The sequence below is a fragment of the Astatotilapia calliptera genome, chromosome 19 (assembly GCF_900246225.1).
Source record: "Astatotilapia calliptera chromosome 19, fAstCal1.2, whole genome shotgun sequence".
NCBI classification, from domain to species: domain Eukaryota; kingdom Metazoa; phylum Chordata; class Actinopteri; order Cichliformes; family Cichlidae; genus Astatotilapia; species Astatotilapia calliptera.
Genome location: NC_039320.1, coordinates 10,034,343 through 10,049,696, shown reverse-complemented (window position 1 = coordinate 10,049,696; position 15,354 = coordinate 10,034,343). Strand labels below are relative to the sequence as shown.

At 42.6% G+C, this 15,354-nt stretch overlaps 1 protein-coding gene across 12 annotated transcripts in view; it reads left to right on the top strand.

Moving 5' to 3' along the window:
* Nucleotides 1–15,354, top strand: part of kiaa1109 (KIAA1109 ortholog) — a 72,881-nt gene that overhangs the window by 24,231 nt on the left and 33,296 nt on the right. For 8 of the 12 annotated variants that reach the window (XM_026152435.1, XM_026152442.1, XM_026152438.1 and 5 more), the window contains exons 29-52: nucleotides 526–799; nucleotides 901–1,038; nucleotides 1,201–1,271; nucleotides 1,554–1,727; nucleotides 2,212–2,332; nucleotides 2,489–2,638; nucleotides 3,103–3,230; nucleotides 3,694–3,896; nucleotides 4,082–4,288; nucleotides 4,413–4,624; nucleotides 5,720–5,871; nucleotides 6,236–6,386; nucleotides 6,553–6,705; nucleotides 6,872–7,112; nucleotides 7,341–7,489; nucleotides 8,113–8,344; nucleotides 8,819–8,968; nucleotides 9,126–9,197; nucleotides 11,026–11,210; nucleotides 11,641–11,816; nucleotides 11,952–12,537; nucleotides 13,304–13,502; nucleotides 13,915–14,178; nucleotides 14,366–14,459. In XM_026152435.1, coding sequence (XP_026008220.1) covers nucleotides 526–799; nucleotides 901–1,038; nucleotides 1,201–1,271; nucleotides 1,554–1,727; nucleotides 2,212–2,332; nucleotides 2,489–2,638; nucleotides 3,103–3,230; nucleotides 3,694–3,896; nucleotides 4,082–4,288; nucleotides 4,413–4,624; nucleotides 5,720–5,871; nucleotides 6,236–6,386; nucleotides 6,553–6,705; nucleotides 6,872–7,112; nucleotides 7,341–7,489; nucleotides 8,113–8,344; nucleotides 8,819–8,968; nucleotides 9,126–9,197; nucleotides 11,026–11,210; nucleotides 11,641–11,816; nucleotides 11,952–12,537; nucleotides 13,304–13,502; nucleotides 13,915–14,178; nucleotides 14,366–14,459 — 4,482 coding nt within the window. The remainder of the gene's footprint in view (nucleotides 1–525; nucleotides 800–900; nucleotides 1,039–1,200; nucleotides 1,272–1,553; nucleotides 1,728–2,211; nucleotides 2,333–2,488; nucleotides 2,639–3,102; nucleotides 3,231–3,693; nucleotides 3,897–4,081; nucleotides 4,289–4,412; nucleotides 4,625–5,719; nucleotides 5,872–6,235; nucleotides 6,387–6,552; nucleotides 6,706–6,871; nucleotides 7,113–7,340; nucleotides 7,490–8,112; nucleotides 8,345–8,818; nucleotides 8,969–9,125; nucleotides 9,198–11,025; nucleotides 11,211–11,640; nucleotides 11,817–11,951; nucleotides 12,538–13,303; nucleotides 13,503–13,914; nucleotides 14,179–14,365; nucleotides 14,460–15,354) is intronic. The other 4 variants (XM_026152445.1, XM_026152443.1, XM_026152437.1 and 1 more) reach the window with 2 other exon arrangements.

The following is a 15,354-nucleotide window of genomic DNA, read 5'->3' as shown; positions in this document are numbered from 1 at the left end:
CTAGTTGCAAATATCAATGTGTAAAGCAACTTGGCCTGAAGCTGAATACGGTGCAGCTTTATTTTATTACTGCGATTCAATCATGCATGCACGGCTGAACGTCATGGAGGGGATTTGAACAAATGAGATGTTTGATCCACGGCAGCCACTCACTGCAGGTATGTTTCGCAAATTGGATTTCGCTCTCGTTCTGAAACTACCTCCTCATTTCTCTGCTGCCTTAAATTGCCCTCGCATTGATTTCAGCACGCTTTTTTTGATTGATACAGCGTCCACGAAAACATAAATAATCAATTCGCTCTCGTGAAAAGTTTCACTCGTGGAAACTATGAAAGCATAAAGCTGAATTCAAGAGCATAAAACTGCACACGGACGTTCTCAACATTTTGGTTCACAACTAAGCTTTCAAAGGATTTTTGCTTTTAGATGAAATGAAAGACCGTTTTGCACCAAAACACTGACATCTTTTTAATCACTTGACAAATTAATTTAAGTTCTTTTTATTCATATTTTGTCCTGCCACAGCCGAAGCTCCATCTACCACAGTGTTGAGGGTCCCCTCACGTACGTTCTCAATGGGGAGCTGATCACTGAACCACGTCCTCTGCCGATGCCTCCTACACTCCCTCCACTGCCGCCTCAGCCCCTGCCCAGCCACACATCTCAGGCCTCCTTTGTCTCAGCCCTGGCAATGGAGGAGGAAAGCTCAGTGGAGGCAGAAAAGATGGCGGAACCGGGCCCGGTAACTCGACAGCCTCACGTCATGGCGTGTTACCAGAACTACCTAGCCCACTACCAGGTAAATTCTTTAGCATTACACCCCTGATGGAAAATTCGTTCATCTATAGCCTGACATTATGATTTGATTATTATCCCTATATTTAACTTTACCTCTGCTAGGTCTCAAATTGGTCTGTCAAACAACCCACCAATAAAAGAACCTCAAAGTCTTCGCTGCATCGCCCCCTTGATCTGGACACGCCTACCAGCGAGGAGAGCTCTGGCTCTTTTGACCAGCTCTCCATCCCAAGCTTTAAGGTCTTTATCTTAATAGTATTAGTCTTCATGTAGTGAGATTACTGACTCAGTCCACATGTATTATTTCCTCTGTAATGCTGTTAATGCTGGCATTGTGCCTCTATGTCCATTATTCACTCAGACCATCAGTTTAAGAATGGGCCTGTTTCTTATACATTACAGGTAATAAAGCACGGCCTCTCAGCCAGCTTGCTGTTAGACAGAGGTGTTCAGCTGATGGGTGAGAACAACAGGTATTTGACCTTCATCATTATCAGTTGAAAAATTCTCATAGGAACGTGTGGGCTGTTTTTTTTTTTTTTGTTTTTTTTTGCTTTAAAATCATAGATTTTTCCAATAACTTTTAATTATGAAGTTACTGTATTGCCGCTCAGCTTCATGGCATTGTTTTCTTTTTATCAGCCAGTAATGTGTCAGCCACCATTACTAATTATACTCTACAACACACAAGTTGCAGTCCTTTGAGGTTGCAGCTTCTTCTATGTTTGCTTTAAGCTTTCTTCATATCTCTACAGTACCCCGTATACACCCCTGGATAAGAGGGCCATGGAGAACACAGATGAGGACACAACCACAGATGACTGGTCTCTGGAGCAGCCCCTAGCTCAGACCAGAACCACTGCCATTGTGGAGGTGAAAGGAGCCATCAACGTGGTGCTCACACCTCTTGTGGCTGAATCCCTGGACAGGTAGTTACGACGCTTATCAGACAGAGTTAGCTGGCCTGGAACATTTCTGTTGTCAGGCTGCCTCATTAGCCACATCTCCTTTAGAAATGGGTTTTTAATACTGGTCTGAAAAACCAGATTATAAAGATAATCTCATGACTGCCAAAAAACTCTTTCTCACACTGCACTTTCTTAGTTTCCGGTTATTTTTAGCCTGAGGCTAAGATTTGACCTTAAGCCAGTTTAATCCCTCTGCACAATGAAACTTGGATCTAAAATTCTGCTGACAGAGCTTCAGAGTCTGGTTCTTTTCTTGATTGTTTAGCAGTGGGAATCTTTAGTTTGCCAGAGGCCAGCAGCACTGGGTTGGAAATGTTCTAAAAGACATTAATCACTTGTTCAGTTTGGAGCCTTTACAGTTTTTTGCAGATAGATAAAACTTGTATCAACTCTTTCTATAAAACTAGAAGTTTTCTAATAGCTCTGTGTACTTGGTTTGTTTCAGGTACATCGAGTCCATGGCCCACTTTGCAAGCATCCGACACCCAGCAGCTATTCTGGATGACCTGCACGGGAAAGTCCTCAATGAAGCCTATCAGATCAGCAAATCTACCGTCACTGAGTCTGTAAGTACAGCAAGTCACAGCGCAGAGCAACAACAGCTTAACATTTAAAATGTTGAGAGATTTAATAAAATCTCTGCCTTAGCTTAAAAGTGAGTAGAAGCGGAGTTTATTGCCTGTTGACTCTTGTCCCTCTATTTTGGGTCTGGATCCGCACAGAGCCAAACAGGCAAGCAGGAGCATAAGCTGTCCAAGACGGAGGGCACGACCCCTGGTTCCCTAAACATCTCCCATGGCCAGACAGACCTGTCCGTCAAACCAGATAATGTGAAAATCAAGGGCCTCCAAGCCAACGTGTCCATCCCCAAGGTGAGACCTGTGACCCAGAATAATGAGAGGCCAGTGGCTGTCCTAAAAAATATGCTCTAGCCACAAGGGGTCGGGAGCAAGCACAGAATCATGAGCACTACTGCAGATCCCTTCATACTGAAACAATGAATATGCAGTAGTTTCTGATTTTAATGTGGAGTATTTTAATAACAGCTTAGTGTTATTTAGCTGCTTGTTTATTATTTTCATTTTACTGTGGAGCTATAGATTTGGAAACATGGCCCTTTCCGAAGTTTCAGACGCCATTAGATTATACAAGCATTTTACAATTCCTCTGAATGGAATGTGTATGACTACTTAAATGACTACTATCATACTTTGTCTTGTTATTCTGGACACAAGTATTTCTGAATGTTTGATTTTGAAGAGCAATGTTTTTCCCACACAGCATTTAACTTCAAGTTGGATTTGTGTTTCTTTCTCTTGTTGTCTTTTATGTGCAGGTGAACCTTTGCCTCCTGCAGGCCTCTGTAGAGGAAGGGTCACCATCTTGCTCCAGTAAGAGTGTCACACATGTGTCTCTAGTGGCACTATGCTTTGACAGGATTGCCACCCAGTTCAGGATGAACAGGTAATGCCTCCAGCTCTTGTCATGACATTGTATGTGTTTGTGTGCTTACAGTCTTACAGTGACTAAGCTTTTTGGAGTGTGTATGCCCGGGGCAAATATCCTCGTTTGACACGCTCGGTTTGACACACTCCATCACGTTTGGTTGTTGGATTGCTTTTAAAAAATAAATAAATAAATAAATTTAAAAAAAAAAAAAGAAAAAAAAAAAAAAAAAAAAAAAAAAAAAAAAATATATATATATATATATATATATATATATATATATATATATATATATATATAAAATTTTTTTATTTTTTTTATTTTTTATTTTTTAGGAGTGCTAGGTCAGTAAGATTTAAGAATTCAACCTAATTCAGATTTTTTTTGTTTGATTAAAAACAGGAGATGTGCAGAGTATGAAATCAACTAAATTTACATTATAAAGATTTTTAACATGCACATTTTCCGCTGGTGCTTTCAGGGGAATTGTAGAAGAGACTCCCAACACCACAGAGCATGGCCGACCCTCTGTCATGTTTGAGAAGTACGCTTCAGCCACTAAGATGCAGCCTCAGTCTTCGGGCTCTTTGCGCTCCAACGCTGGCATCGAGAAAGGCAAAGAGATTGCTGCAAGACTTAATATCCACCGAATCCACAGCCAGCTCCGAGGCCTGGACTCCACAGGTTGGCTTTGCAGAACAGAAGTCTTATTTGAACATCACTCCAACCTCTTTGTTACAACGCTGTGTAACGATGTGGAAAGATTTGCTCTTATTTGACCTTCGCTATCAAGATTCGCTGGATTTTAGCACATGTTGTTTTTATAAGGTTTGTAGCATTTTCTAATAGTTGTGTTACTTCTTCTTCAGCTGTAGATATTGGCACATGTGCTATCACAGCAATTCCTTTTGAGAAGTCCAAAGTTCTCTTTGGCCTGGAGGAAATGGAGGAGTTTTCACTGGTGGATGAAACTGATGCCCAGGCAACAGCAGGCGATCTGGGCCGTTCTGCCGCATCTCTGGAGAAATGGGGCTGGATCATGTTTGAATGTGGCATTGAGAATCTCACAGTCAAAGGTAAGTCAATGCAGGCTCCTTAAACATATATCCTGACTAAGTTTGCTCCTGGAAATCTGAATATTCTGATTTAGATGACGGCTTTTCTGTAGCCATTTATAAATGTGTTACACTTGTTTTGCAGGGGGCCGTCAGTCAGGAGCTATTCTTTACAATGCGTTCGGTGTGATGGGGCGCTCAGACGCAGGAGGGAAGACAGGAATGTCAAAGTCCAACGGTTCAACCGGCTCTCAGACAGGAAGCGGTTATAGTACTGATATGTCTGATGACAACCTCCCACATGATGCTGTCAGTCCAGCCTCTGATGTTAATGAGCACTCAGACTCAGACGACCAGGTGAGAAACCAGAAAGTCTTCTAACCTGTGAAGTGGCTAAAAAAATGAGCATAACTCTGATGGCTTTTTGGTTAGGGTGAAACGACTAATTGCCATGACAGTAAGATATAGGCCACTGCACAATAAAGAGTGATACCAAAGTGGTTCTGGTAATAAACAGCATAACAGGAAGTTTAACCAAAATCATAAACTGTAACAATAATGCATTTGTAAGGGGGTTGAAGGGCAGCTGCATTGAAAAGATGAGGTTACTGAAGAAGTGAGATATTCATCTAAAAGGCAGAAGTGTGAGAAACAGCAAGACACAACATGTTCATCTTGCTTGAGCAGGCAGGCAGAATTTTCACAGCCGACAGGTGTTTCCAGATGTGATGCTTAAATTTTTCTGCAGAAGCATGAAACAGCCCGAGGACCGAAAAGCGAGTGAAGCTGGCAAAAAACGCATCAGTCTGACTTTGCTTCAGAATCAAACACTGTTTTGCAGTGCCATCAGCTCCGATCTGGCAAAAAAATAAACCAAAAAAAGCAAACAGTAGGATCCTGTTGCACCGTTTCTTATGGAAGACTCGCAGGAACAAACAAATGCTGTGAAAAACATGTATCTACAGTTTGTCCCCCACGCTCTTGATGAAGAGGGAGTGGAGCACTGTGCAGGTTCCTCACAGGGGCTTTATTTCTGAAAATAGATTTCAGTCAGAATCATTTTAATGCTCCGAATCAAAGTCAGATAAGTGTTCATTTCCATATTCCTCGCAGGATATGTATCATCACTATAGAATTTATCCTGAACAACTAGGCAACAAGCTAACAGTGTCATAAAAAAGTGCAAAAGCTCTGCTGTCTTTAATGGACAACAGTCTGATTCAGATTTGTTTTGCTCACATGAAAGTTAAAACAATAAAATTAATGTTCAGATATGTGCAAAAAAAAAAAAAGTCAAACTTATTTCTCACCCACGAGAAAAAAAGATACAACAACCTTGCATACATTTTATTGAATCTGAAAAATGATCTGTGATAGGAAATGGAGCTCTACATGGAGGAGAGCCATAAATCCATTACCTCCTGTTAAATCCTCTTCACTTCTGCTCTGCAGGACGAAGGGGTCGAATCAGACGACCTGAAGAAAGACCTTCCTCTCATGCCCCCACCGCCTGACTCCAGCAGCATGAAACTGACCATTAGAGAGATCTGGTTCAGTTTTGCTGCTCCCACCAATGTGCGGTCCGCCTCACAGGCCATCTCCAGGTAGGGCTCTGTGATGCCTGTATGACTATACACTGTACAGAAAAGCTGTATTAAAATCACACCAGCTCTTTTCTTTACGTCAGCCACTTTTCATCATCGTCTGTCTGAAGCACGATAAACTGATTAGTCATTCTCTTTTAGTTTTAAGTTGAGTTGTGAATTTCCTCATTATTTAGCCTACTGTGCTTGGCATCTGCACTAGAAAATAAAGAAACAAAGCAATTCTTAACCACTTGCAGTTGCAGGCATATTAATTTAAATGCAGTGCCTTTTAACCTATAAACTTTGCAGAAGTCTGATTATATTTTTGGTTGTAATGAGCAGTGGTTATTAAGGTGACTGTTGTGTCTGTGTGTGTTTATAGGCAGTTGAATCTTCTCAGCACAGCCACACCTGCCATTGGCGCCTGGTTGGTTCCCATTGACCAACTCAAATCGTCACTTCGGAAACTGGACATGGAGGGCACGCTACGTGTTTGTGCAGTCATGGGCTGCATCATGACCGAGGCTCTGGAGGTTAGGAGCACATATGTGTATACATCAGGAGTGTAGGGTCTCCTGGTTGAATTGCTATTTCAAAACATTTTCTTAAGTGACCTTAATATAATGGAAAAAACATTTAAAACAGTTATAATTCCCAGCAACAGATGCTTTTATTTATTTATTTCTCAATCCCCAACAGAAAAAGAGCATCCACATCCCGATCAGGAGCAAGTACAACCGCGTGACCAAACGAGCCCGCTACCTCCACGAGAACCCCTCCTGCATGCTTTGTAACATCCTGCACCGCTACCTGCAACAAGCTGACTACTCCGTCATAGAGGAAGCTACTATGGTTAGTACGAGCCCTTCTCTTCTGTTGCACTGCTGCAGGATCATAACATGATCATGTGTAGTGTAGCCTCAAACGTCTCTTTTCTCTTGTCTTCTCTGCATTATTTAAATGAATCTGTTGTGAGTGTGAAACAGTGGCGCTGATCTCTCCTCTCCTTTTACCCCAGAATGATGGGGTTCCAGCCCTGGTCACTCTAAAGAAAGGTTTGGTAGCATTGGCCAGGCAGTGGATGAAATTCATCGTGGTAACTCAGGGTTTCAAGGCTATTGGTCTGATGAGGCCCAACCAGCTTACCAAACCCAAGGAGCCTCAGCAGAACCAGGGTGACACAATTTTGGGACTGGACAATGGAGCTGCTCTGCAGAGTGACACCAGCGCGGATGGAGCTGAATTTGAATTCGATGCAGGTGGGAAACTACAGCTTTCACAGTGCTAATAATATTGTGAGGCACCCATCTGTTGCCACAGATGGGCTGTGAAACTCTTGACCTTTACTTTGTCAGTGTTTGCAAAGATGTGTTATAGACTGATACCACTAGTTTGCTGAAAGGAGCTCTGGGGTTGAGTGACAGACTGTTCAACCTCTTTAAAGGATTTTTTTTTTCAGAGTTTTATTTTGTGTTGTTATTTTTAAGCCACAGTGAGTGAACACACGATGTTGCTGGAGGTAGCATGCAGCCGCCCCCCACCGAAGGAAGCCAACTCTGGTCCTGTGAGCGGAGTGGAGATCATGAGGAAACTTTCCAAGTCGCATACACACAACGAGTCTGTGCTCAGAATAAAGGTATGAGTTTCGGTTTTATGTCATGCATTCGTATACAAAGCAGGCTGTAAAGATGGACGATGCACAACTGATGGACGTACTTTCTTGTAATGAAAAAAATCTTCAGAGATTGTGGATTTCACACGTTTGGATTGTCGGTTGGATGAAATGAGGAATTTTAGGTTGTTGTGAGAGATTCAATGTTGTTTTTTGGTTTTATTTTTTCTGACATTTCAAAACCCAAGGTTGCATAATGATAGTCTGGTTTACATAAACACTTTGCAAAGGTAGTAGCTCTCCACTGCAGACTGATTGTGCTGTCTTGACTGTGGTATGAAGGTGATTCTGCTTTTGGAAAGCCAGGAGGGATTAGAGCTTAACACTGAGTGACGAGGTGACATTTTCCTCTCTCCTAAATTAAAGTGTGATGTGTTTATACAGTATTTTTTTTCTTTTTTAGACAACTCGGCTCTTTTGTCTAAAAAGTATTACCTCAGCTTTAGGTTCAGCCATGTTCATAATGTTGCCAGACGAAGTTTATCCCACCTGTCGCTGAACTAGAACGGGCTCTGGCAGCTTGAGGAAAAAATTATATAGTGTGAACACAAACTCCTCTCAGCAATCTGTACATTTGTCATACCCAGGGTTCGCATCCCTACCAGTCGCTGAGCTACACCAGCGGTGACACAGCAGCTGACTCACCCGCCCATGTGAGCCGCGCAGGCCTGCCAGCCAAGGACAGCCCCAGGAAGGAGAGCCTTCTGAGCAACCTGACGGGCAGCTTTCGGAGTCTGCACAATCTGCTGGAGGGCACGCCCCAGAGGAACGAGCCGTCTGCCGCCACCGCAACCAAGAGCAGCTCGCTCACTCGCACAGGTGCTCGCACTCGACTGCTATTTTGTTGTACCGCTGCTAACTGCAGTATGGGGAAGGTTCTGGTAAAAGTCGATCATTAGCTTGAACTTGATTTTCATCACAGCTTCAAACAATCTAGTTGCATTTCTGTTCCAACAGTGACCTCTGCTGTTCAGCAATGTCAGTAATGAATAAACTGCGGCGTGCTCTTAAATCCGCCACCAGCTCACTGTGAACAAATATGTAGAGAGAGAGAGATTTTCACTTAAACCCAAGAAGGACAAAGATGAGAAATAAAAGCTGTAAAAAATAGATTAGAATATGTTTTTAAGGTGTGAAAGTGGGAACATTGTGGAAACACCTCCTTATACGCATTATCCATGTGCTGACTGTAAAAGATGAATTATGCATGAACAGCAGTCAATCCAAGTGTAATGTCGAGGTTTTTGTAGTCTGTTCCGTGATGCAATATACTCTCAATCTCTCCTTGTTTAGGGACAGACATGCTGACTGAGCACCCGCTGCTGTCGGAGCCCTCCTCTGTCAGCTTTTACAACTGGATGTCCAACGCTGTGAGCAACAAGACGGGGGCTGGAGTCCAGGAGTCTCCGGTCAACCGCTCCCAGCACAACAGTCTACAGACAGGTGAGACACAATGAGCTTAATAGAGGATGATTTTGTTTTGCTATATAATGCTCTATTTTATGCATTTTTGTTATGATGATATTGGAATAGATAAAACAATTATTAACATATTCACTCTTGCGGTAACAGTTCAAAGTTTTCTGTAATGTTGTTTCAGTAGCCTCACTGGGTTCTTCTGTCAACCCCTGCTACCAGTACCAACCGCTGCCAGATAACAGTCCAGAAGGAGGTCAGGGCTAAGTAGTCACTGAGTGCTGTGCTGATGGTGTTGTTGAACTAATTAGCTGACTAGCAGCTAGTTTGTGATTTCCCCCCATTAGTTTGTTAGCCATCCAGACCACCTTCATATATACTAGAGAGATATTTTTGATTTATTGCAATGAAAGAAAATTGGAAATTGCATCCCCTTTTTGGTTTGCACGATTTGCAAAATTAGCACAAAAGTCTGCAAAATTCGTAAAAAAAAAAAGACAGAAACCAGTTTGTTTTACAAAAGTATGGCATGCTATTGGAGACTAAAATGAAATGAGAAAAGGCTCTACACAGTTTCTGAAGCCTCAGCTCTGAATTTCTGGCTGTTTGTTTTTTTGTTTGTTTTGTTTTGTCTTTTAGTTTTTTTAAGCCAGATGTGACCTATATTTGGATGAGGGTGGAAGACATGGCCTCCATGATCTTATATGTACGAGTCGTTGTTCTCTTAAAAACTCCATCAGGCTTTACTGTCTCTTGCCTCTCCAAAGTTGTGAATTCCCACCAATTAGAGTGATTAATTTAAATTCATCATGCTAGTCTCTTCTTGTGTTTAGTCTTGTTCTTATAAGCCTCTCAAACGGTTCTCACACCTGAATTCTGGATCGTATCAGAAAAACAAGGCGGGGCCCAGGCCCCTGTTGCCATTTCTTACATGTAGTACACAACAGATATCCAAGTCAAGTGTTCTCACTACTGGAAATGCTCTGTGTGGTTTAGATTAAAATGCTGCCTGGGCATGCAACATCCACTTGGTCAGTGTGAATTCATCATTGTCTCAAAGTGCAGAACACATGTAGGACTGAAATGTCAGTGATGCGACTAAAAAGCGTCCTCTGATGGATGTAGTAGGAGCCGGAGTAAAGATTTTTACTGAGGAAGGATGTAACGATGCCTCTGTTCGGGTAGATAAGGGGCTGTAATCCAGGTGTGCCAAGATGAACCCGTATAACAGTTATATATAAGATACAGACAGACGCTCTGCCCCCAGTGTGTCTTGTCTTTTTACCTGTACCACTGGTGCTATTTCAGGTATTTTCAAAACCTTCACATTGCAAAGACCAAATTTCTCCTTGTGGGACAATTAAAGGATTATTATTACTATTCTATTTTTATGTGGTACTAGGACTCCTTTTTGTTTTGTGAGTCTTGAAGTCTATACACCTCAAGTCATGTGGTAGCCTGTTAGCCTCTCTCAGCGTGAAGCTGTGTAAGAAAAGCTCATGTTGTTTCCTCACTGGTACTTTCCTGCAAAACACACTCTCAGTTTAGTGACCTGAAATTTCTCTTATTCCTCACAACACTGCTCTATCCCTCGCTCTGTTACCCTGTACTCCCACTCATCTTCTAAGCTACAAACTGCAGCACTCTGCATTTTGTTTCACTCTCTCTTAATAGCAGTTTATTACTTGGAATCAGCCATGCAAATGACTGAAAAACATTTGTTACCTTCGCAATTGTGGATACATTTGTAAGTGTGTAATGATCGGATTTGTGCCAAAGATGATTAAGTTCGTCGTTATGTAGTCACCCAAGTGTGAGCCAATGACAGCACAGCAAATTAGCTGCAGCAGTTTCTCACAAACAAATTAAGTAAGTGTGATGTGGCTGTTTACAGTTGCAAATTGTGCATTAAATGGCTGTAAAGTTCCACTTAACGTTCTCTCTTGCTGTCTGTGTAATTCTTTCCAACATGTTTTTTATGAGGACCTGGAGTGGTAAAGTGCTCTGCTCTCTCACTGCTGCTTGTACGTGTGCCGGCTTTTCTTAATCCACGTGGATCCTAAACCTGCGCTAAACACCCTCAGGTGGGACGTGTAACCTGCCCACCATCCCTTCGGCCTCAGATTTCAACACAGTGCTGTCCAGTGACCAGAACACCCTCGATGGGACCCACTCCCAGCATTCCCAGCACAGCACGAGCCAGGACGACATGGCCGACATTGAAGAGGGGAACCAGTGTCCAGCTGCTGTTCAGCTGGCTGATGCTCAGGTTTGTCTCTAAATCTGTTTTTACACTTTATAATTAGACATGAATTAGTCAGGTAGTTTGTGTGATATCTGCTGCTCACTGATAAGTTTTAGAACTGGTTCAGAAATTGGTTTTTAAATTAGGCTTTTTTATGTTGATGCCGTTAAAGCAGATAAAAGCTAATTCACACTGATTTGCAATTAGTCCGATTTGTTTATCGTGTTAGAAAAAGCTGAATATCGAGCAGGTCTGTTGATAAGGAATCATTCTGTGTTAATATAAATGTCACCTGTCTCATACCGTTCGGCATTCATTGGGCTTTCCATTTCCTTATTTCACCGTTTTATTTTAATTTCATACGCAGATGTCAGACGGATAGAAAGCTTTTAGTTAAGTGTCTACAAAAATATCTTCTTTTCTGTGCGTTGATCGTCTGTTTTCATCCCCTCAGGTTGTTTTTAAGCCTTTACTGAGCTACACAGGCATCCAGGCCCAAGATACCACTCCGCTTAGCTATAAGATGTATTTTGGAGAGCACCTGTCTTTTTCTGGCAACCTCGAGTGCCTCAGAGCAGACATTGCCGACTCTGATACCACCAAGGAGCGCAAAAACAAGCGATCCAGGAGGTAAAACTGTCCTAAAACACGACAGGCACATGTTGCATTACCCATCCCTGCTTTTTGGCTTTTTGAAGCCTTTTTCCTTGGTTTCTTCTCTTAATGAAATTATCTGCTAACCCTTTGTGCTTCTTCTATATTAAGGCAAGGCATGGTGAACCTGCCTCCCCTTGAGTTCAAGCCAGCGTTGCTGATTGAGACTTTCAGTGTGAATGCCGTGGTGATGGAGAAGTCAACCAGCGCTCCTCAGGGCCCCACCGCAGCCCCGCTCTCCTTCCACGACCTCAACCGCCGCCACTACAATACATTCCACTGTGACTTCACTACAGCCTGCCAGGCCATCAGCCAGCGCGTCGACATGGCCCTGGTGCGCCTCATCCACCAGTTCAGCACCATGATCGATGATATCAAGGCCACGCAGACCGACATCAAGCTGAGCCGCTACACCGCCGGCTCGGCCTCCCCGACACCCACCTTCAAGGCCCGGCCGTATCGCCACTTCAGGTCGTCGGACTTCAGCCGCAGCTCCCGTGGAAGCCTGAATGGGGCGGGCCGCAGCGGAACCCAGACTCTGAAGAGCAAGAGAGGAGTGGGTGGAGGATCAGGAGGGGGAGCCGCAAATGCTGGTGGTTTACCTCCAAACGGACCTCCATCGGGCATGGACACGCTGGGAAGAAGGGAACCGAGAGGACGCAGCTCCCTCGGACGCTCAGAAAGACGCACCTCCAAGGTAACGATGATCATGACAGGACAAGATGGGATGGGATGGGACACAATGGATAGAAAGTAATGTGTATATTTTGAGGAGCCAAACATAATGAAGACTTTGCGCAGTAACTGTAAATGGTTGTGATGAAATTAAATGAAAACCTCTTGTGCCTTTTCAACGGCTCTGTGAGGCGCACCTGTCCAGACCAGTAGAATCACTAAATTCACTCAGCAGCTGACATTTCCTCCACACAAACCCTAGAGGGAGCCAGAAGATTATAGGATTTTCTCAGAACAGACAGTAGTATCTTAAACACATCTGTGATGTTTCAGTAAGAAATATTTTTTTGTTTTCAAAAAAACAAAAAAGTTTTTAACTTTAGAAATCTTCTTGCAAACATGTTTGACTTGGTGAAAGTTCTTTTGTTTCAGAAGTTGGAATATGAGCTTTGAAGTTTGAGATACTAAGCACTTTTTAAATGAGATTTTTATTAAAGTAAATGATGTATGAGATACATTTGAAGTATTTTCCCCTCTTAGGGAACTCTCCTGAAATAACTGAGTCACCTCCCTGACACTTATTTCACAAGTGTCTGTTTTTAGCTTTCATTAAGTGGCTCTGTCGTGACAGCTTACTGCATCATAACTATACTGTCAGAGTAAACAACGGGGTAATAAAATAAGGAATGAGTCAGCAGGCCTGTTTATTTACCCTTCAGCCCCACGATGCATATTGTGGCACGTCTACTTTCTGTTTCATAATCTGGAATATTGCGTAATGCCCTCAGGTGTCACGGAAAGGGTCCCGTGACGTGGCCGACCACATGGCGATCCAGATGGATGACTCGGACTCCATCACAGTGTCAGAGCAGAGCGAGCCATCAGCAGAATGTTGGCAGAACATGTACAAGCTGCTCAACTTCTACTCCCTCATCTCCGATCCCACTGGCATCCTGGAGAAAAGCTCCCCGGAGAACTGCCTTTCAGGTGGAAAAAAGCTTCCAGCACACATCCAATTCCACATTTCAGTTGTTTAGCTTAACTGTGTCTTTTTCATTATGCTTTACTCTTCGCTTTATTTTTAGAGGTTGTTACTGTCTTATAATCTGCACACTATGCTCTGCAAATCTGACTGACTTCCTTCATGATCACTGTTTTATAAACACCTTTTCATTCATTTCTCCTGTTTGTGACACGCCTATTTCAGTTTATCCTACTAGAATATTTTACTGCTGTAACAGAGGAGGCTATGAAGTAGTGACCATTCCTTCGGAGTGGGAGGATAAACTTTCCCAATTTAATAAAAAAAAAAAAAAAAGTGGTGCATCTGTCATCACCGATTTTATAAGTGAAAGTACAGAAGCAGTTTTTAATGTAACGTGTAAATCTAAATTCACAGAGACGGGACGTCACACCTCAGAGCCGTTCTGTAAAGTGATATTTGAGAATGAGCAGCAGGACCCCAACACGCCCAGCAAGCCTCCCGGTGCGGGTGGAAGGCGACGCAGCCTTGTGAGCTCCGAGCCTCAGCACGTCACGCTCATCGTGTTCGGCATCGGCATGGTGAACCGCACACACCTGGAGGCGGACATCGGCGGGCTGACCATGGAAGCAGAACTGAAGAAGATACATGGAAGTTTCACCCTGAAGGAGAAGATGAAAGGTTAGGCAGGGATTTTGACAGAGATAATGATTTTTCCATCTTTTTTTATGGTAGGAAAGATCCGATATGAAACTTTAGAAAGTCCCAAAGTAGATCGATGCAGGTGTGCAAAAAAAGGGAAGTTCCTGGTCAGTAGAAGTTTGGTTTGTTTGATCTGATCTCTTTTTTGGTGTTGTTGTGCCTGCAGATATTCTGCACCAGAAAATGACAGAGACGTGCGCATCGGCTCACATAGGAGGGGTAAACATCGTTCTGCTGGAGGGGATAACTCCTGACATTCAGTACGTGCAAACTCTCCTTCTGTTCAGCCTGTCGATTAAATATTTTAGCAGCTATTTAAAAAGAAACCAAGCGTTTTAATCGAAGTGCTTTGTTCCTGTCTGATCTTAACTGTATTGATCCTCACTCTCTCTCATTGTAATGTTTTTTTTTCTTTTTTAATAATTCAGCAGGTGGTAGTGTTTTTCTTTTCTATTAGTTTGAATGTTTTCTTTAAAAATGTGTCGTTTTTTTAATTCTTAATCACAATTTTGTAAAGTGAACAACTTTTGCAAAATGTACTCTTATCAAAACAGTTGATTGAGTGTTTAAGTATAAACTCCATAAACACCTTTAAAAGCCCTCTAAAACATGGTTGTGTTAGTGCTCAGTGAGAACTATTTACAGGCTCCTGTCCAGCCAGTTAATTTTATTATGTTTTCTTTTTACTGCAAGCAATTTCCTCAAAAGGTAGCCAACCTAATCAGGTTGCAAGCCTTGTATTTATGCTTTTAGACAGGCCAGTGTGTCTCCACACTGTTTTGATTCAGTTTATTACATAAATAGATGGCTTACTTAAGAAATCCTCCCACTGTGAAAATAAAACTGAGACCTAATACTGTTTCCATAATGTACCTGCACACTCTGCCTGTTTTTAAATTTATGTGGCCAAGACAGTAGCATTCTCGAGTTGTTACTGTGATTGCTTATTTTGGCTCTTGTCCTTTTGACTCAAGCAAAAACAGTGTGCGAAGACAGCAGGTCCCAGTGCAGAAGTAAAACAAAACAATGGTGTCTGACATATCAGTGGCTTGTCAGAAGTTGTTGTTTTAGTGTTGCCTCCTAGATGCAGTTTAATTACGAGTATGTTCAGCTGTGGTTCTCTGAGCTGCCTGAGCTCATCTTTGTGTTTTAACT